Here is a 21,739-nt window from a genome sequence, read left to right as displayed (position 1 = left end):
TATGGCAGCTTCGAACTCTCATTATACTTCCTTTGTTTTTGACATTTAAATTTGGGAACTCTCCAATTGTATAAACACAAATACCACTTACTATTTGAGTATTTGATTCATCTTCTCTCTTAGTATTAGAAAACACACCTATGGTAAGTTTTGGGAGAGTAAATCACGGGTGACTTGTGGGTACAGCAACCTTAACTGATTCTGGAACATGGACCTGGGCTTATGTTTATCAATAGCTGCTGGTTTTAGACTTGCCCAACAAGAAAAGCTCACCGAATAGGCGAATACTATCTCTCTGTTTCTCCCTGACCCAAAAAAAACTCTTCACTCTCACTCTCTATCTTCTTAAGCGTGTATAAAGTCCAAGTGTCCAACTCACAAAAACCTAAATCACAAAACCAACGCATTCTTATTTCTCACTCCGATTCTGAACCAAACGATGTCGTCCGCATCTCAAACCCCTTCCGAGCCGCCACACGGCGGCGAAGACTCGAACTCCTCCGTGAGCAAGAAGGCCGCGAAGAAAGAAGCCGCCAAGCAAGAGAAGCTCCGCCGCCGCCAAGAGCAAGAAGCCTTAGCTGCCGCGGCTCGCAACCTCGCCATGGAGGAAGAGGACCCACTCAAAGCCAACTACGGCGACGTTCCGCTCAATGAGCTCCAATCCAAGGAGGCCTCTGACGTCAGCCTATGGACGGAGGTCGGCGCGCTGACGGAGGCGTTGAAGGACCAGACGGTGCTAGTACGAGGGCGAGCTCAGACGATCCGAGCCGTGGGAAAGAACATGGCGTTTGTGGTTGTGAGACAGACGGGGTTCACTGTGCAGTGCGTTGCTACGGTGCAGCCCGATGTGGTGAGCCGGCAGATGGTGAAGTACGTCGCGGGCTTGAGCCGCGAGTCCATCGTCGACATTCAAGGCATTGTGTCTGTTCCTGAGGTTGCAGTAAAAGGCACTACACAACAGGTTATTTATTTTTAAATTTTTTTTTTTAAATTTGAATGTTCAGTTAAAACCTGAGCTAACTGATTAATTAGTGAATGATTGTAATTTGGGCTGTTGTAATTAATTGTTGCAGGTGGAGGTTCAGGTGAGAAAATTGTATTGTGTAGATAAGGCCTCCGTCCTACCTATCAACATTGAGGATGCTGCTCGAAGTGAAGTCGAAATTGAACAAGCTTTGCAGGTACAATGACCATTAATAGAGTAATATGAGAGCTTTTATGAATTGTGTTACTGAAGAAGCTTTGTCAAGTATTTGGGTTTTTATGTGTATATTTATTGGACCATTTGTTGGGTGTAGGCTGGAGAAAGACTTGTTCGTGTTAATCAGGATACCCGCTTGAATTATAGAGTACTTGACATTCGTACACCGGCTAATCAAGGGATATTCCGCATCCAGAGTCGAGTTGGAAATGTAAGTTTTGTACCATATGTGTATTTATTGTATTTATTCTCTCTCTAAAGTTTGTGAAAGTTTGTTGTTAATGTTTAATTGTGTATGAAATTGCTTGTGTTGTTGTGCAGATCTTTAGGCAGTTCTTGTTATCTGAAGATTTTTTTGAAATCCACACGCCAAAATTGATTGCTGGTTCAAGTGAAGGAGGCGCTGCTGTTTTTAGACTCGACTACAAGGGGCAACCTGCCTGCCTTGCCCAGTCACCTCAGCTTCACAAGCAGATGGCTATCTGTGGTGACTTTGGCCGTGTTTTTGAGATTGGTCCTGTTTTTAGAGCCGAGGACTCCTATACTCATAGACATTTGTGCGAATTTACTGGTCTTGATGTTGAAATGGAGATCAAGAAGCACTATTCTGAGGTAGAATTTGAATGTTTGAGGCCTTTTTCCCTTAGCACCCGATTATGATGATGGATGTGATTTACTGAGCAGTCATATGCTTGTTTGAACAGGTGATGGATATTGTTGGCCGTTTATTTGTTACAATGTTCAACAGTTTGAACAAGAATTGTGAGAAGGAACTTGAAGCTGTTGGGAGACAATATCCATTCCAACCATTGAAGGTCATGATTCTTATTTATTTTTTATTGACATAATATTTGGAATGTGACGTGTTCGGTTCTGCATGGTCATGTGCCTAAACTAATTATCTCTATTCTTGTTAGTTATATAATAAAAATGTCCTGTGTTTATATAGTTTTTGGAATCTGATTTTTGGCATTTCTTAAATCTGCAGTACTTGCCAGAGACTCTGCGACTTACATTTGAAGAAGGTGTTAAAATGCTCAAGGTTAGGAATAATATGCAATTTTTATTTATTTCTTATTTTCTATTTGTTCTTGTTTTGCTATTGAATTAAGTAGAAAATTGTATGGATGGTTGTAAACTCTGATAGAGCTGTCTCACATGGTTGTGGATGCAGTATCATTACTAAGAAGCCTTGAAGTTAAAGAGGGGATAGGATATTCATACCATCTTGATCTTTCATTTGGTGTAGTTATTTTGTAGTCAGGATTAGGAGGGTTTTAGATGGAGTCATTAGCATCATGGAGGCATTTCTGCCAAGTCAGAAACCTGGGGCCATGAGTTGTTGGAAACAATCAACAAACTAGGTAGTGTGGAGGTATGTTGCACGTTGGGCAACATATGAAAATCACGAAAGTGGATGTGCAACTGCTTTGTTCGTCTAGGCCAGTGTGGTGGTTGAGGGAGTGGAGGATTTTCCTTGGCATTTTATTAATTAAGCTGAATATTTATTTCTTTTTTTAACTAGTCTATGGATTTTTTTAGCATGTATGGTTCTTATGTATAGTAATGGTAAAACATGCATGACCTGCCTGCTTTCAATTGCAGAATTTTCTTTATTTTTATTTTAAGTTTGACTTGCTTGTCCAGGATGCTGGTGTTGAAGTAGATCCTATGGGGGACCTAAACACCGAGTCTGAAAGGAAATTGGGCCAACTGGTTTTGGAAAAGTAATCTTAATTTTTTTTGTTTTGCATCTATTTATATTAATTATATTGTACTTCCCTTTTAGTTTGCTTTCTTATTAATTAAATTCTGTAGTTATCATAAATGTTTGAACTAGGTTTTACTTGATCATAGGTATGGCACCGAGTTCTACATACTCCACCGCTATCCTTTGGCTGTCAGGCCATTCTATACAATGCCTTGCTATGATAGTCCTGCTTACAGTAATTCATTTGACGTTTTTATTCGAGGTAAATCATCAATGGTTTTATCAGTATTATTGTTGCTTTTATATCTTGTATGAATTTGCTAGTTTGATTTTGATACCTAGGCTGGTACTCCCTTTCATAAAAGAATAACATATGTTATGGATAACATATTATGTGAGCTGGTTATGCTATGTATATTTGGGGACTCCATTATACACTAGACAATTTTTTGTGAGTGAACTTTCTGGATGATCATGCACTTAATTTGAAACTAATTATGTATTTTCCATCCCTCAGGTGAAGAGATAATTTCAGGAGCACAACGTGTCCATGTACCAGAATTCTTGGTGGAACGTGCACAGGCATGTGGAATTGATGTGAAGACAATATCAACATATATTGATTCTTTCAGGTATTCTTATGTTTTGTTCCCTATGTTATTTTTTCAGAATGTTCTAGTTAAAAGCAGCCACTTCCCCTACATGTTGATTATGGCGTACAAATTGACTTCCTACCAAAGCTATGTCCAACTGAAAACACATCAATTGTACAGTAATTGGAAGGTGAAAATAGGCATCTTTGGTAAACGAACACATATTTTCATAAATATCTGTTTTGAAAGATATGCTCAAATCTCAATGTACGATTGGACAATTTATCTCAAATGCATTTGTTAGCATCTCAGACACTTTTGTTATCTGTAAACTTTCTGTGTCATGAATTTTCATTATTCACCTAACAGTTTTCTTTTAGAACCAGTGAAGGCAGCATAATGGATAGTTTATGTCAGATGATTTATGCTGATTCCTAGGGACATGGAGTTTAATGTATGCACTTAAAAATTTCCTCGAGTGACATCAGTTGGTTAACCAGATAACCAAATCCACTGATGAATAAAGTAATGCAATTATTGAAATTGAAGCATTCCCTCTAATCTGGATCAGAATCCTTTTATGCACCATGCATTCTTCTTTTCCTTGGATACATGATTCTTGAAATTCCTTGAATTATGCTGCTCAATCTTGTTTAGCTACCTAGGTTCCTTTGCCCCAGACTTTTAATAAATCTTATGATGCCTCTTGCAGATACGGTGCACCTCCACATGGCGGATTTGGAGTAGGGCTCGAGCGTGTTGTGATGCTCTTCTGCGGGTTGAATAACATACGCAAGACTTCTTTGTTCCCTCGTGATCCACTTAGGCTTGCCCCTTAATATGGTCAAACAGCAATGCACACTTTTTACATTGCAGTTTGGGGGAATTTTTTGTTTAGAGATTGTGAAAACATACTTAATTTTTGATACGTTTCCTCCATGCTCTGTAGACATATACATTCAGATTTAGCATTGTCATTCCCTTGGTGCTTATATGTATTTGGTACTAAGCGTTTCTTGATTTTCTGGAATGATGTTACAACTTACAAATCAAGCAGCAAATCCTTTTTGATTTAATGATAGGTCCTATTGATGTTTCATTTCATGATGTGAATGGAAAGATTGTATGTATCGACCTATCTATATGGCAAGCAGTGTGCTCATCTCATGGACATTGCAGCTTTATGTTCAGCGAAAGACCTGAATGTCTCTCACTTTTTTCTTCTCTTTCGATCAAGTGAGTGGCATAAACGAAGTGCACTACGAAACTGTTTACTATTAGACACTTTGATTTTCTTTTTATATGTGTATATGATTATTTATCAAGTATTTTTTAATTCCCGAACAACTGAACAAGCTGAAAGACCTGATCCAAGCACAACAAATGAACCAATTGCAAAAATAATAGAACAAATGCAAGCCACGATGTCTTTTTCTTTTGGACGAATCCTATGCTATCAGCTCCACCTGTACCACGTTCTTTGGATCTTATGAACGAGTGCTCGCTTTTGTTTTTTTTTTTTGGTCTGACGAGTGCTAGTTTGGTGCGTCGTACCTCAATATTCTCAGCATTCTCTCTCTCTCTCTCTCTCTCTCTCTCTCTCTCTCTCTCTTTCAAAGGAGACGGGCCCTAAATGGAGGAAATGTTCGAACTTTAACATGACGAGTACTTCCGTTTCCTTCTTTCTATTTGCACTTCCATTTCTTTCGTTTTGGTTCAACGGAGGGCAAATCACAAATGGAGGAAAATGATGGCTAGTTTCTTTCCCTCCTTCACATTGTTAATTTTTTTTTTTTTTTTTTTTCAATTGATAATGGTGATCCCAGATAGTTTTTATCATGAATAAATACATTATTAAATAAATACTCACATGGCATTGAGTAAGAAATCTCCAGATTTTAACCTTCCCATTAGGTTTTAGAACAATTATATGGTGTGATCACAAAAAGCATATAAAAAAGGTGTGGGTCAAAATCTGCGTATGAATTTATGAAACTAGCCCTTTCTCATTGGTAAAGAAATCATGGGGAAAACCCAAAGACACTAATTACATTATCTGGTCAACTACTAATAACAATCTAATCATTTAGAAAAAAATTATGTTACAGTTAATAACCAAAACCATTGCCCGCAAAATCTTCATCACCACTGCTAAAATCTTCAAGCACTTGACTATCATCTTCATCCTCGTCACCCTCTGTTAAAATCTCCAGTATTCCACCTCCTACATCATCCATATTAAAGTCTCCATCATCATCGTCATCAAGGTCGCTCACACTATCATCATCATCATCATCATTGCTCATATCATCACCGTCACTATCATCATCCCCATCAAGATCCGGACCCAGTATAGGATCCACATCTGCATCGTCATCGTCATCATCATCATCCTCATCCTCTTCACTCTCAGCATCATCAGGATCAGAATCATCATCGGTTGGCCTTCGGCGACCAATTTCATAAATTCTAGCCGAAGCAAACATCTCATCTTGGTCATCCATTGTAATCAACCCAAGAAAAGAATCAGTTGGCTCTGTTGCAAAGTCAAGGACACGACGATCAACTGGAATAGTGGCAATGTCAGAGTAGTTAACTGCATCCACCGTGCGGAAAGCAGCAAAGAGGGGATGCTTTATACGACGGGTGTGAACCGCTGACATTACATCCTCAAGATTCCTCCGGAGGATTGCATAAATTACATCACCGTGTGCATTAAAAGTTATTGTTGTTTGGTCTAGTGAAGGTACACTTCGAAGGAGTCTAAATTTCCGGAGATCCCAGACCTCAGAGTTTATAATCACCTATTGAAAAAATAATCAAAACAAACAAGGGGAAGAATACAAGCTTGTGAGACAACACAGATGACTGTCATCTTGGAAATAAGAACACAATAAATTGACATCAAAGTGCAATCCAGGAAAAGCTGCTTTACACAACAAAAGCACGCCAAGCATTTACACAGGATTGATTTATTCCCTTGTTCTATCAATTAGATCCCTTGTTCGAAGGTTAGAATATGATGAATATCATTTATAAAGGTTTCTCTCCTTAGAAAATATGGACATATCATGAAAAAAGCCACCTATTTAAACACTACGGTAACCTTTTCCAGATTATACTTTACGAGTTCTATAACATATTTTATTTTAATATTGCTAATCCTGCCTGAGCAAAATACTGGTGTAGAGTAAGAGGCCATGAACAACCAATCAATTTTATACAAGAAAAAATAACAATATAATTAGAGCCTATCATGGTAGGCATAGGGTTCTACATACCTCATTCCCAGCAGGATGGAAGCCGCCACCCCCATAATCCGTAAACTGATCAAAACGATGTACAGGGCTAGAAACTCGCCTGTCCCACAGGACCCCATTCCAAAGCAGCATCGTGTCTGAAGGGTTGAAGTGTATAAGAGAATAAGCATGTCCCCGACCTGTAGAGCTAGCAGATGAATCTGACAGTTTCGATTCCAACTGGCAAGTTTGTATATCATACAGGAGAATTTCTCGCTGGGCCAGCTCTGATGATAGAGCTGCAAAAATATCCCCAGAATTGCTAAATCGTGCAGCTTTACACCCTTCATATGAATGCATGGGCCCACCAGAGACTGAAGATGCTTCCCACAACCTCACGTCGTGAGAGCTTGAAGAAAGCACAAGCTGGGTCTCACCAGAAAGATAAGACTTAACAAGCGTAATAGGAGACTGGTGGCTTGCGCAACTTTCCAGTACATTGCTGCTGTTGGAGTCAAAAATTTTGAGCTCTCCACCATGGCTACCTACTGCAATATGAGAGGAATCACTGAGAAAAGAGATGCATGTCAAAGGAGCACCAGAATCATCCCGACAAGTTCTCCAAGGTCGGAATCTACTGTAAACAAACTGACGATCTCTGCGATTTCCGTGGACCCCACCATATATACTTTTGAATTCACGAGTACCAAGCCGCGCTGTTACATTTGATGGGGCATCAAGGCTTCGTCTTGGTTCAGGACAAACATGAGGGTGTAACAGAGAGAGTGGTGGAAGAGTTGTTATAGGGGCAGGACACTGGCGATGCTGGTGCTTCAAATACTGAACCACCACAGAGTCTAGGGTTAACCGCTCTGAGTTGCTTGGTTGAGGGTCACTTTGAAGCCCAAGTCGGGAGGATGGTGTTGCCAGGCCCATACTAGAATTACCATACTGATTATCATCCGGGTAATCTGATGGCAAACAAGCTGGTGTTGATCGACCATGTTCATCCCTCAGGTTAGTAATTGGAGTAGATAATCCAACAGCATCAGATAGTAGACCGCTCTTCCGCACACTATTGGGTGTTGGGCAAACCGGAGAACGGAGTCCTTGGTCACCAGTGTGGAGACGTTTCGATGATGACAAACACCCAGGATCCTTTAACTCGGTTAATTTTCTTTTCATTGGCAACACAATGGGCGTCTTACATTGGGACTCTGTATCAAAATTAGGTTTCAGCAAGGATTCTGATGAAGTTTCATTTGCAGATGCAGATAACTGTTTCGATGCACTGAAGACTTTCCTGGCTGCTGCTGGGTGAGAATCATGGGACTGAGAGGTATTCCTCGACTGCAGAGCAAAATTAGGAGAGAAAAGCAAAGGTTTTTTCTTTGAATAAGACATAGTAGAATCAGATTTCAAGCTTGCTTCCTCATCCCTTGCAGTAATTTTTGATTTATTGGTAAGAAATCCACTAAGGGTGCGACCAGAGGAGGGCCATTGAAGTTGCACAGAGGGGGCTTCTTGTGTGGCTTGATGAACAAGAGATGAGGGGGCAGCCAAGGATGGCAAAGGCATCAACTGAGCCTCTTTTAGCAGTGAAGCAGCTGTAGCGGACAAACCAGATGCCTGTAGGTGTTCATGTATTAGGAGCAAAAGTTCCCTGAAATTTCAAGCACACATGTACACATAAAGGTTACAAAAAAAAAAAAAAATCAAAAGCAATCCATTCAAATGAGTACATAATCAACACTTATAATGGCATTATACCAGAAATCACACAATACCTGGAATGGTAAGTGATAGGAGTGGCAGCAGCTATAGCTGCCCTTTCAATGCGCCTCAAAGTTGGCATAGCAGCATCAGTGGCAGCCAACGTACTAGCACGTCCTGAATTCGTCACAATCTACAAAAAAAAAATGTGGCATAAATTACTAAAAAGTAAAAAACGGGTGGGAGGGAGGGAGGGGGCAAAAGAGTATGGATTAACAATATATCCTTGCCATAAAAAGTAAAGCTATCATAATGTGATGCACATCCCTATATCCTTTTAATACAGACTTTGATATATAAACTAACATCTATAAGCAACCCCTTATTGGAACATTAAAAGAATAGAAATGCTTACCGCAATTAGTTCAATTGCTGCCTGTGAAAGTTCCGCTTGCCACCTGCCTTGCTCAGTTCCATTTGTCTGGCTCCCTGAATCTCGAATTAGTTCTGATAGTTTCTTTCCAACCTAGAACACCAAGTTGCACTTAGTAAACAGGAAAAATTTTACTTATCTGACATAAGGTCCTAATTTTAAAAAATGACAGAACAAAACCATGATTAAAAACTTAAAGGCAAATAACCTGGTGGATAGAGTGAAAAAGAAGGCAGTAAACTATGTTCAAAGCAAAATCTAAAGCAGAATATAGAAAAAAATAGCAAGACACAAAAGTATATCTGAGGAACAGATCCATTTATGGCAAACAGTATAGTTGTTCAAACAACCTTATAATTGAACCAGTGGAAGAAAATAAAAGAATACAGTGTAACACTTCTCAGTCTTCTCTGCAACTGATACTATATCCCCACCTGTGTAAACAAAGAGATAAATCCACCTTCTCTAGGACTACTAAATTTCAGAATGATATTAAAGCTTTACTTTTGAAGTATTACACTCTAAAATCTTTAAAGTTTTGGAGGGGAATGTACTCATACTACTCAATTCTTTTTTTTTTTTCCTTTAATTTTATAAATCTGGTGCTTTGCACCAGCATTTAAACCAAATGAGCCGAAGCAGAAAAGATAGGGGTCAGAACTGCTTCCCATTCATTATGCATTTGGATGGAAACTCATTTTTCAAATATATGATTCTTGGTTTATCTTCAGGTCTAACAGACACAAGAGTCCACATCCAAGGGAGGAATATACAAAATAAAAATTCAATGCATGTAAAGCAATCAGTAGTTTGTATATAAAAATCATTTACCTGGAGCTTTGTCAAAATGTGTGCAATAGTATCATCTCTGGCTAAACCCAGAAGGACTCGGCAAGCAAGGGCACGTAGACAGTCAAGTGCAGCAGGAGGTGAATATATGCGTGGTTGGAGGAGATGCAGGAGAACCTTTATACCGTTATTGGCACGAACAGCCTCTCGTGCTTGACGATAACCTTGCTCTAATTGTGCAGCAAGGCCGGCACAACCTGCCCCAGCTCCTAAAGATATTCGGCGGTCCCCCACCAATCCTGAAGTTGCTGTTGGGGCAGGAGTCTGTGCATTGCTACCTACCCCAGCTGACTCCCCAGCTCGATCTGAGACATTACGTTCTGTGTTTCTATCTCTAGTCTCCAAAGCAGGACCATTTGAGGTTTGGGCAGAAACAGACTGCTGACCTTGTGCAAGTAAAGGTGGTTTATTGCTGATTGAAGGTGGAGGACAAACGAGATTGACTAACACATTTAGTGCTGGCTGAATGATCTGAAAAGATACAGATACATAATTAGAATCACTGCATCGATATCAGAAAAGCAAGACCGGCATCAAGGTTAGAAATAAAGGCCAGAAAGAATGCCTTTACCTCAGGGTCCACATAACTACCAGTAACACTTGCTGCATCCAAAATGACTGCTATACCAACACGATTATTGCTTAATGTTGAATTGACAATCATCTTGCGGCTGCTAGGTACCAATGTAACAATATGCAGCACACCCAATGCATATTGAAGTAAATCATGTAAATACCGCTCGACAGGTGGGGCCTGCAGAAAGAAAAATTCAGTTTGACTCGAGAAGGCAGCAAGTGAAAACAAGAGAGCATATGTGAAAGTTCATGCGGCAAGGGTGGGGGAATTCACTATAACCTTTGCCCGAATCTTTCCACGCACACACACAAAGAAAGAGAGACCTAAACCTTATGTATTATACCTGGCATAACTCCAACATAGTAATATGTCCATTAGAAGCCAAAAACTTTTCGACTGCAAGCCAACGAGTTCTCACAAATGCAGGACCCAGCTTCCGATCCTTCTGTAACTGCAGAAATACTGCATCCATAGCTTCATTACTGATGTCAAGTGGCTTGTAAGCTGCCCTTACACTTGGAAGATTCCGAGCCGCACTACGAGTGTTTTTATTTGGGCGAATAGAATCCACAAGCAAAAGAAGATGGGCTCTGAAGTACTGCCGTAAAGCAACACAAGTGTGATAAGCTATCTGTTTCTCTGATGATGTCAGTACTTCTGCAGGTGACCTATCATTTCGAAGTGATCCTGAACTAGAGAGTCCTAATGCCCCAGAATTTACTCCAGATCTTACTGATGCAGCATCATTTAAAAGGCCCAGTAATTTCTGTAAGCCATCCTGAGCATCAAAAGCATCAAGAACTGCCCTGAATACAAATGCAGCAGCAAAAAATAAGGCTGCATTTTTTCTGGCTTGATCCTGTGAGCACTCGAGAAGTTGAAGAGCTAACTCAACCACCTGGTAGACCACGTCTGAAGGAAGAGCACAAACACGCTCCATTATTCCCTAAAACAAAAAATATTTATGGTTATCACAAACGAGATGATAAACAGACTTGATGGATATTATTATCATATGATGAAAGCACGCGTGAAATTAGAACTTCTAACAGGTAACCTTCACATACATATCATTACCTGGAGAGAACCAATAGTAAATAGGCAAGAAGAAAGGCCAAAGAAGGTTTGAGCAACTCTAGGAACAGCAAGCAGTTTCTGCATGCCACCCCTATCCACAAACAATGCAGCAAATTTCCTGTGAGCAGCCAAAGCACAGATGAGCTTCATTACATCAGGCAAAAGCATTGCAACCTTTGATGCCTCCTTATGTCTGGAATTTCGTTGCAATAATGCAAGACATACATCCACCCCCTTTTCATGCAGTACAGGTCCAAGAACTTCAACATATTCTCCAAGAGTCTCAAGACACTGAATACAGTATTTTTCTCTCAACTGTGCAAGGGATTCAGCATCGAGATTGAAGTATTCTTCAACATCTGCATGGCTTTCCGGTTCTGTGCTACTTGAAGTCATTGATTCAGCATTGATGCTACTGGAGCTCCTGCCACCAAGCCATGGAAAGTATTATTACCTACACTTACAGAAGTACATACTATCCCTCCACCAGTCAGCAAAAACTACAAGTTGAGAACACTTATCAAGTATCTGTATTAAATACTTTTTTTTATCGCACAGAAGTCAGTTGATTTAAAAAGCAAAAATACCTACCTTGAAACTTCAATTGAATTGGCAGCATCAATGACAGTAGATGCTGCTCTTGAAGCAGCCAAAACTGCAGCTTCTTCATTATTTGTAGTTCTGAATTCCTGCACAATTAAGTGGCATACAACTAAGTAGTGAGAAATTAAACAAAAGTAGTTAGAGAGAGTGAGAGCGAGAGCTTTTCATACCTCTAAAGCAGCACTTTTGACAACTTCAGCAGCAGCATCACCAGCAGCTTTGATGGCTTCTGCAGGTGCATTGGCTGCTCTAGCTTCAGCTTCAGCAGCTCTAACTGCTTTCTTCACTAGATCTGAAAAATCTTTACATCCAACTCTGCAATCCTGGAAGCAGTCATCATTATCCTCTCTTTCTGAGGAGAAAACATCAGAAGTATTCCTGCCCAAACACTTCCTGAAATCTGGTACTTTTTTCACATCGGAACTTTTTAATGAACTCCTGTCTCTTAAGCTCCTCCCCTGTCCCAACCGACTTCCAGATCCTGGTGAGGTCAACAACTGCTCATTATCCACAGCCCCTTCATTGGACCTTCCCTTCCCTCTAGATCTTCCCCATCCACGGTTGGGTCTGCGCCTTGAGGAGTCATCTCTCCCATTTTCATCCACATCCCCAGATTTTATCTTTCCATCACGTAAATCACGAGCATCACTGGCATCGACATCATAGATCTCAACCCCTTCATCCAAGCTATCAGGTGGTTTTTGATCATCAACCCAACCTTCTTCTCCAAACGCTTGCCTACTGATACTTCTGTCTTGATCCCCTTCACCACTCTGGTCATCTAAGCATCTCTCATCTGTTATCCTCAAATCATCAAAATGAGGTGTTTCCAAAACCTGCCGAACCCTACCCCTACCTTCATCTCTACCTCTTACACAGATAGCACCCGAGGTATTTTTACTCTCAGTTACATGACCAGCATCCTTCTGACTAATGCTCGTCTCCCCCAAAACACGGACACGAAGATACCGCATAAGTTTGGCTGACAATCCAGATGTCAACACATCTTCCACAACTTGACCACCACTGGCATTGACAAAAATTAAGATATGTGAAACAAACTAGTCAATAAGAATAAAATGAGGAAGGGAAAATTAAGATCTACAGTAAGAGCATACCCAGCCAAACATACAGCAAGAAGTCCTGTAGAATACGTCTTCAGCATTTCAAAATCTGAGACCTCCTTTCCGCCCAAATCATGCTTCCAGTTCTGGTATTCAACCGAAAAGTTGGAAGTCTCATCCATCACACAGTCTTTTATTTTCTCCAAAACAACTTCTTCGAAAACATGAGCATACTGTATCACATTTAGTCAGATTGATAGCGATCAAGAATAAGTCTCTTTTATTTTTTTAATGAGAAAAGAAAAGAAAATGAAACTCAATTATATGAAAGAAACAACAATCTTACAGTCCAAGTTAGTGAACAGCTTAGAAGGACTCTTCCAGCAGCTGCCCGGACAGAGACAGGGTATCTCGCTTCTGACAGATACTTTGAAGATATTAATTCAAAGAAATCATCATTGTCCTGAGAAAGAGAGAAACAATTAGGACAAAAAGCTTTTCCAAAACAATATAACCAAAGGCTTATTATAGAAAACTTCCCCAGATGACCCCCATCCCAAGAATATAATTTTTTACAAAAAAATGCAAAGGTAATCACATGCCAAAAGTAATTACCCGGACTAAGCTCCCTAGTCGTCCGATGTTGTGAGAAGCACGACCACTGCTGGATGAATGACCATTGTCTTCCATGTATCTGCGTTAAATGATGATCGTTTTTCTCTTATTAAAGGTTACATTTTATTTACCAAAAAGACAAGTTCAGAAATTATATTAACCAAAAAAAAAAAAAAAACAAGCCACATAGCCATATATATGATATGCAGACTTGTGCAATGAAACAGACAGTGAAAAGTCATCATACAGTGCAAACATAACTAGCCAAAATATTATAAGGAAACAAGGATAATCATAATATCATAATTATCATATTTATTAAAAAAAAAAAAATCAATACCAGTCTCTGATTTCAAACTTAATTCCCTTCATGAGGACAGATGCATAACCTATCCATTAAATCAAACCAAAATATACTAGAACTTCTGATTTTGAAATTTTATTGCCCAGCTATAAATAGCTACCACCATCTTCCGCCAAAATTCATAGCTAACCACTCAAACACCCCTAATTTACTTCCCAAGTGGATAGTTCATATATCTGATGACCATATTTCCAACTGTCTTTCCTCCGCTAAAAAGAACAATTCCCATACAACCAGGCATAATTTAATGTCATAGATTGGCATCCTAAAGACAAGGCAAAACCCTAACCTCTTGATATAACAACAATACCGTCCTTAAACAATGACATCACATTTTGAAGCATTATTTTACATATTCCATATCTGGTTTCCAAATTAGCAAGTATCGACACGAGCAGAAAGTAAGAACCCGGGCTGCCAAGTTAGAGCCTTAGAGGTTTACAGAAACTCAAGCAAATGACTGAGATTACAGCATCTCAAGTTCTAACAACCTCACGACGGGTATTCCAAAAAACGTTCACATTATCCACCAATTCAACACAGCAATCAGCAAATATAAAATTATACACGTTGTTGAAACCCACAGCCTATAGATTAATCTAAAACCACCTCAAAATTGTAAATTTATCGTCATTAATTGTGTCTCAACTTACAAAAAAAAAAAAAACCCAATATTCAGAAAAGCAAATGCAAGTGAGCAAAACAGAGAGCCCAGCATTACAAACAACACCTTGAAATAAATCCGCATCAATTTACAAAACAATAAAGCTTCAAACAAATTTAAAAGAAACAAGAACCCACTTCGTACCGTGACTCTTGGGTTTCAAGAAGGGAGGCAAGGGCGTGAAGAACAGTGGGGTTAGGGTTATCAGGCGAGGAAGTGATCTTCTCCATGAGCTTCTGAGCCTTGGCAACCAATTCGTCGTCCTCATTCTTCACCTCCTCTTCTTCCTCATCGTCTTCTTCGTCCTCGCCTCCTTGAGATTGCGATTCAGGCACTGGCGGAGGCGGTGGAGGAGGAGCTGGCAGCTCCGCTTGGCCTTGGCCTTGCTGGTCGTCCATGGCTGCTGCCTCCATATGCTCTATGTCGGATAGAGAGAGAGAGAGAGAGAGAGAGAGAGAAATATATATATATATAGAATCGCGCAGAGAATTACAACTGGAAATGAATTATTCGAGTATTTATATATACGTATGTACGTATTGGTTTGTATTTATAGGTTTTTGATGTTTTGCAGAGAGAGCGAGAAAAATGATAGAGGGAACCGAACTCGTTCTTGCGCAGTGTGCGTTCGGCTTTATAGCGGAGGAGAAAGAGTGCGAAAAAGAAAGGTGGATTCGGAATGTTCCGGAAATACCCGACCCGGCTCTTTGGAACCCTAACCCTACCGCGGCGTTTAGTTGAACCGGACGTGATTTGACCCGTTTACGATTTTGGGACCACTTTCTTTATATATTTATTTAAGAAATAAAATTAGACTCATATATATATTTATATTTATTTATTTAAACATCGTATGAAAATAAAAAAATGGCATTCGACAATATTCTGTTTAATATTATCATTATATTCAATCGTAAGTAAGGAATTAAATTTTGAAAGTTTCGCCGAAAATTTCAATTTTTTTGAGTATTGAAATCGAAACACATGTTTAATAATTTTTTAGGAAGATTTCGCCGAAATTTATCAAAATTTACCTAAATTTACTGAAATTTATCGAAATTTTCATATTTTATATTTTCTCCACCTTCAGAAATTCACCAAAAATATCTCGAGACTCCAAATAATTCACTGAAAAATTCTACGGACTCATATTGATGAGTACTAATTTCCTATAACCTCAAAATAGTCAAATTGCTTTCAAAAAAATTATGAAAAATCCTACTCTTATAATTTAATTTTGAAAAAAATAATAATCGTCAAATTCTTGAATTTTCATTTTCTAAAATTTATTTCCACTCAACTAAACTCTAGAACTACAACCAAAGATCTAAGTTAGTTAAAATAAATTTAAAGAAATTTTTAATTCCTTCAAACAAACCTTAAAACAAATTTGAAAAATTTAAGTAACAAAATTACCATAAGCCAAAATTTGGGTTGTTACACTTAGTGAAGACAAAACTTGGTTAGATAAGAGACACGAGAAAAAAGGAAGGAAAGAAAAAAAAAATAAAAAAACTGAAGAGAGAGGCACGGGGAAAAAAAGTAAGGAAAGAAAAAAAAATAAGGGGGGTTTGGGGCCTTTGGGCAATTGGAAAGAAAAAAAAAAGTTTGAAATTTCTTTTAGTTATTTTAAACCTTAAATTTTAATATATTTCTATATAAAAAAATAATTAAAAGTATCCTAAATGGCTTAAAACCTAATATCCTAAAAAATATAGAGTATATAGGGTTTACTGTATAAATTATAGAGTATAAAGAGTATTAGGGTATATAGAGTATTAGGGTTTAGATTTTAGTGTATAATTAAATTATACAGTATAAAGAATATACTAATTTTGTTTATTCATTATACTAATTTTATTTAACAGTATTTGCTCCAGTGCGCATTATATTCACCTTATATCACATGAAACCTACTATATAATTTGATTTCTTCAATGTTTTTTCTTAATTTAGTAGATAATGTGTTAAATAAACATATGATAAAGTTTCATTCAAAATTTCTGTATTTTGATAGCAATTTTCGTCATTTCCATCTAATTTCTGTCGAAATTTAAGAAAAATCGAAATTTCTTCGAAACCCAAAATTTTATTCCTTGACCGTAAGTTGCCAAACTTCTTTGTATATTTTAGTAGCATGTTGCCGAATGGATTTGGATAATTTCATAATTTTTTACAAGAAAAGGTAAAATAAAAAATATATATCTAAAATATGTTAAAGTGGTCGGAATAGCCTCCGCTATAAAATTATGCATTACATTTATCTAAATTTACAAGACCTTGGTCCTTGACTACTATTTCCTTGTTTTAATTTTATTGTGTTTAAAGCATGTATTTAGAAATAATCACGTAACACACCTAGTTGTTAAGCACGCCGTTATGTATCTTAATTTTCAAGGAGTGCTGCTATTTGCACATGCACCCGGTACTCTTTTTAAGTTTGGATAGAAGATGTCTGATTTGGCTCTCTAATGCATTATTATCATATCTTTATTAAAAAAAGTATATTCACCTCTCAAGAAAAAAAAATTACAAGACCTTGACTAATCGTTTGTGAAATTAACGTGAGACTTTATAACTTCATTGACAATGCAATTTACCTTTATTTTTTTCAACTTTAAATCACTCTTAAACAATACTTAACAAAATGCAATTAATAATGTTGTCTGACGTCATATCTTATTGTAATGCATAAGAAATGAAATCTTGATCTATATATTTATTTTTTGAAAAATTGACTATCTATTGAGTGTTTATGAATGCTATCTAGTATATCTTTCAATTGAGAAGATGGCATTTTGAATACATAAGTTTAAAATGAGGAATTTGAAATTTCTTATCACCATTTTTGCATCAAATAGTAATAGAAAATGTAATTTCATAAAAAAAAAAAAAAAGAGACTTTTTATATTTTTATCATGAATGATGAATGAAAATAAAATTTATAGATAAAAAAAACATTTACGAATTTGAAACGATTTTTTTTAGAGGAATCCTGATGATTTTGAAAAAAAAAAAAAGAAAAAAAAAGAGAAGATCAATACTATGATAATCTGATTTCTAATTGGCCTAATTTGAACGGGCCATACAACCCTTTAAGTAATAAAGGCCCAATCTTTAAAGTGGGTTCAATTCAGGTGATAAGGCCCAGAACGCACCTGGCCCAGTTACTACGTCAGCACCAAGATTCCGTACATGTTCCGACTCCCATGCCCAACCGGTGTTCGATTCCAGGATGCACAGCTGATCAGTGCACGGCTCCAGGCGAGCCATAAGCCCACCGTTTGGTTGTAGGCAAATTCATAATCCCAACATGGATAACATATCCCACGACCAGAGGGAACAAGCCTCACCAGAGACATCACCTTCTTCTTCTTCAACAGAACACAGAACTTGGATAGAGTAGCACAGCAAACCCATCACAATCTCTACACATTTTCATAATTATATGCCATTTTTGACATCATCATGAAAAAATTTCAGGGCCCAAGAGATGCTGAAGAAGAAACTTATAGCAGAAAATGAATTCACATGGAGAATAGCTACATCTAATACTGCCATGGACAAAGAGGAGGTGTTGAAGTATGTGGGTGGGGTTGATATAAGCTATTCAAAGGAAGACCCATCAATGGCATGTGGGGTTCTTGTAGTTTTGGACCTCCATACTCTCCAAGTTGTCTATGAAGATTTCTCTCTTGTCACCCTCCATGTCCCTTATGTTCCTGGCTTCCTTGCCTTCAGAGAGGTCCATTTCTTTTCTTTTGTTTATCTATTCATGTTTCTGCAATGTTTTTGTCGCAGGACCTGAAAAAGTAAGAGACAAGTATTTGTGTTTTGTATGCCAATAATTTGAACCCATAATTTCATGTCACTAATTTTACATGCCAAATGTTGTGTATGGTATAAATGATTAACTGTTTGATGTATTTGATTGTTCTATGTTGATATAGGCCCCAGTGCTTCTTGAGCTTTTGGAGAAAATGAAAACCAATGCCACTCCTTTCTACCCACAGGTGATCTACGTTGCATTGCTTCCTACTTCCTACTACATGAATTGGTTACAATGTTAGAAATTTGAACTGCTTACGGTTAATTGAGAATTGCTTAAACTTTACTAAGCTTTAACATGATTTTGGTTTTTCAGATTTACATATAGATACATAAATTTAACTTACGAAAGGTATATTATGCAAAGTTGGTACCTTACAAACTATTCTATGTATTTTGGAATTTTCTACTATCCATTAGTTTACAACTTGGGTAACTAACAATGGATATTTTTAATGTTAACAGCTGGTAATGGTGGACGGCAATGGAATACTTCATCCGCGAGGCAACTCCTTTGACACAGATCCCGTTGCAATATATGCTTTCCCTTTGTAAAGGAAGCTCATATACAGCTTTTTCTTATTTATTTGCTTTACTTTTAATTATGATTTGAGGTCTATGATTGGACTGAAGGTCTGGAGTTGCTGAAAATATGGTTTGGTTATCTTTTGGGACTACTGAATCTTTGGCTCACTTCCAAACTGGAAGACTTCTATACTCTTAAGAGATCATTTTGGAACCTGTTTGTTCAATTTGCATAATTTGGTTGATACCTTCTTTTAGAGTTCTGTCATTAAATTGAGTTGTGATTGATTAAAGGAAATTAGATTTCTTACTCAACTGGATAATATTTGAAAAAGGTGGGGCTTCTTTTGTAGGTTTTGGCCTGGCTTGTCATCTTGGCATTCTGGCAAATCTACCTACTATTGGGATTGGAAAAAATGTAAATACTGACAGCATACATCCATCAACTTTCATGATTTGGGCTTTCTCTGTTTGTCTGACTTTTAGAAATTGATCTTGATATATATTCAAGACATGACAAACCACCATATTTCAGCTTCATCATGTCGATGGTCTAACGCTATCTGGTGTGAGGCAACTTCTTAAAGCGAAAGTAGACTGTGCTGATTCTGCTGAAGATTTTATTACTTTGACAGGATGCTCTGGGCGTATATGGGGAGCAGTAAGAATTTTTATAAGTTTCATTTCTCCTTTCAAACTGTTTAAATCTTTTGAGACCTCAATGTGGAATGGTTTTTAAAGGAATCTTAAAAGGTTGGCATGTAATATAAGGAACATAAAGATTCATACAACTTAGGCTACTCTGAGATTATTGTGATTTTAGTTTCCATTAAAGGAGGTTTAAATTAACTATTTTGAGCACAATTTATAACTTGCAGCAAGACAATTACAAGTTTATTATGTGTCACTTTTGATCAGAGTATGTGTCCATGATTGTTGGGATCAACTACGTTGAGACTGCATTCTGTTTCTGTTTCCCAGGCAGCGAGATCTACAGGTGGCTCATTGAAGCCTATATTTATTTCAATTGGTCACCGCATATCACTTGATACTGCCATCAGAATTGTGACAATGACTAGCAAGTATCGTGTCCCAGAGCCTATCCGGCAGGTGAAAACTGAAAACCAGAACTATTAAAAAGCTTAGTGTCTTCATATTCACTATGGCCCTTAGTAATATATTGGACCTATTATTGAACCCAAGTGTAGAAACTAGGTTTGGATATCATAGCCTTTTCTATTCAGAATGTTTGCTACAATGTTTTGCTGGTAATCTAGCCTATGTTGACATTTCTCGAGTTAGAACCACTTATTATCACTATTTTATTTCTTTAGTTGATGTAATGTATAATGTTGGAGAGGTTATATTTAAGCTCCATTTTTTCTTTCTGATATTGATGCAGGCTGATATAAGATCTAGAGAATATCTTCGGAAGCATCAAGCGAGAATGTCCAAATTATTCAATTTAAGAATCTGGTAGGTTCACCTTTTTTGACCCTTTTTTCATGATGTATACATAAGATCATTGAAGGACTGAATGCCAGAGGACCATTTTGAGCACAATTTAGAACTTGCAGTGAGACAATTACAAGTTTATTATCCACTTTTGATCAGAGTATGTCTCCATGATTGTTGGGATCAACTACATTAAACCGCATTCTGTTTCTGTTTCCCAGGCAGCGAGATCTACAGTTGGAGTAGAGAGAGAAAGGTTGGCATGCGGCTTGCAAATAATGACTCTTTCAGCGGTCTCACTTTGACCCTTTAACAAAGTTTAAATTTGCTGACACATCCCTCTTCTAGCAACTCTAATTGGTCTGAGATACCAACACAGCCCTACACGCCAAGCACTAATTACAACAAGAAGTCTCAACCTGCAGGGTAGCAAACATTTTGGAAGAAATTCAAGAGGGATCAGAAGAAGAGAAATTTCAGTTCTAGTACTAGTGCTGCTGTTGCAACATCTCAGGCTTCTAATTCTTATGATCCCAAAACATATTCAAAGAATCTTGATCGATGGATGGGATGGATGGAGCCTGATAACTTGCCTCGGTCTTTCTCGGCTTGTTTTGCTGATCCATCAAGGGTTTTGCATAAAAATGGGTTGCTGGATTGATTGATGTTATGAATATATATGCCATAGAAAATTTTATGTAGTAGATAACTTTTTCATCTTGGTGTTAAAAACCCATTTGACCATTTTTTCTAAATTTTATTCTCTCCCTCTCTCTCCCTCTCTCCCTCTCACAAATTGCACTTATCTGATTGATTCAGTCAGAAGGGATGAACAACTGATGGAAAGAGTAATTTGTGATCTCCATATCAATAATGACCACATAACCTAGAGATAATGACAATTCTCATATGGGGTCTAGATGGTAACTTGGCCCAAAAAAAAAACATGTAAATGGTTGAATTTGGATCAAGTCCCAGTAATATATCATATCTAATGCCTCAAGTGGTGAACAATAAATCGTGGAAGATCACTAATTTTGCCCTTTTGTTTTTCTGTGCCACTATTTCAATGGTTTGTACAAATACAAACTACAAAGACCATTTGCTATTGCCTATTGGTATCTGGGTTTTGACCTTAGTTTGTGATCTCAGTGCAAGCAAAGCAAAAACACCAGACTAAGAGAACCTTGGATGTTTCAATTTTCTTCTTTCTTTAGGCTCAAGGCTC

At 37.9% G+C, this 21,739-nt stretch overlaps 3 protein-coding genes across 4 annotated transcripts; 2 read left to right on the top strand and 1 right to left on the bottom strand.

Annotated features, from left to right (window-relative positions):
• The first annotated feature begins 115 nt into the window (after nt 1-115).
• LOC147279020 (Class II aminoacyl-tRNA and biotin synthetases superfamily protein) lies at nt 116-4,609 on the top strand. The gene is made up of 10 exons (XM_086250560.1): nt 116-961; nt 1,074-1,181; nt 1,299-1,412; nt 1,523-1,813; nt 1,906-2,016; nt 2,190-2,243; nt 2,849-2,928; nt 3,059-3,174; nt 3,430-3,544; nt 4,218-4,609. Exons 1-10 carry the CDS (start codon nt 440-442, stop codon nt 4,342-4,344), a joined length of 1,638 nt encoding a protein of 545 aa, XP_086106686.1. The 5' UTR covers nt 116-439; the 3' UTR covers nt 4,345-4,609.
• An 877-nt stretch (nt 4,610-5,486) lies between these two features.
• On the bottom strand, nt 5,487-15,291 carry DCAF1 (DDB1-CUL4 associated factor 1). Of its 2 annotated transcripts, none has more exons than XM_086250698.1 (14): nt 14,848-15,291; nt 13,676-13,754; nt 13,407-13,523; nt 13,115-13,293; nt 12,167-13,028; nt 11,985-12,082; nt 11,394-11,817; nt 10,660-11,262; nt 10,311-10,493; nt 9,722-10,210; nt 8,873-8,983; nt 8,532-8,650; nt 6,787-8,407; nt 5,487-6,309 (listed from the first exon to the last, which is right to left on the bottom strand). In XM_086250698.1, exons 1-14 carry the CDS (start codon nt 15,114-15,116, stop codon nt 5,614-5,616), a joined length of 5,850 nt encoding a protein of 1,949 aa, XP_086106824.1. In that variant the 5' UTR covers nt 15,117-15,291; the 3' UTR covers nt 5,487-5,613. The 2 variants fall into 2 exon arrangements, with proteins under 2 accessions (XP_086106824.1, XP_086106825.1); XM_086250699.1 differs by having other exon boundaries at nt 12,167-13,022.
• A 2,658-nt stretch (nt 15,292-17,949) lies between these two features.
• LOC147279018 (endonuclease V family protein) lies at nt 17,950-21,190 on the top strand. The gene is made up of 9 exons (XM_086251019.1): nt 17,950-18,105; nt 18,187-18,448; nt 18,654-18,716; nt 18,997-19,036; nt 19,410-19,474; nt 19,592-19,717; nt 20,038-20,166; nt 20,459-20,532; nt 20,733-21,190. The coding sequence occupies exons 1-9, from the start codon at nt 18,017-18,019 to the stop codon at nt 20,755-20,757; spliced, it is 873 nt and encodes a 290-aa protein (XP_086107145.1). The 5' UTR covers nt 17,950-18,016; the 3' UTR covers nt 20,758-21,190.
• The last annotated feature ends 549 nt before the right edge of the window (nt 21,191-21,739 follow it).

Source organism: Dryas octopetala, chromosome 7 (assembly GCF_963921425.1).
Source record: "Dryas octopetala chromosome 7, drDryOcto1.1, whole genome shotgun sequence".
Lineage (NCBI taxonomy): Eukaryota > Viridiplantae > Streptophyta > Magnoliopsida > Rosales > Rosaceae > Dryas > Dryas octopetala.
This window is presented reverse-complemented; position numbering and strand designations above follow the sequence as displayed.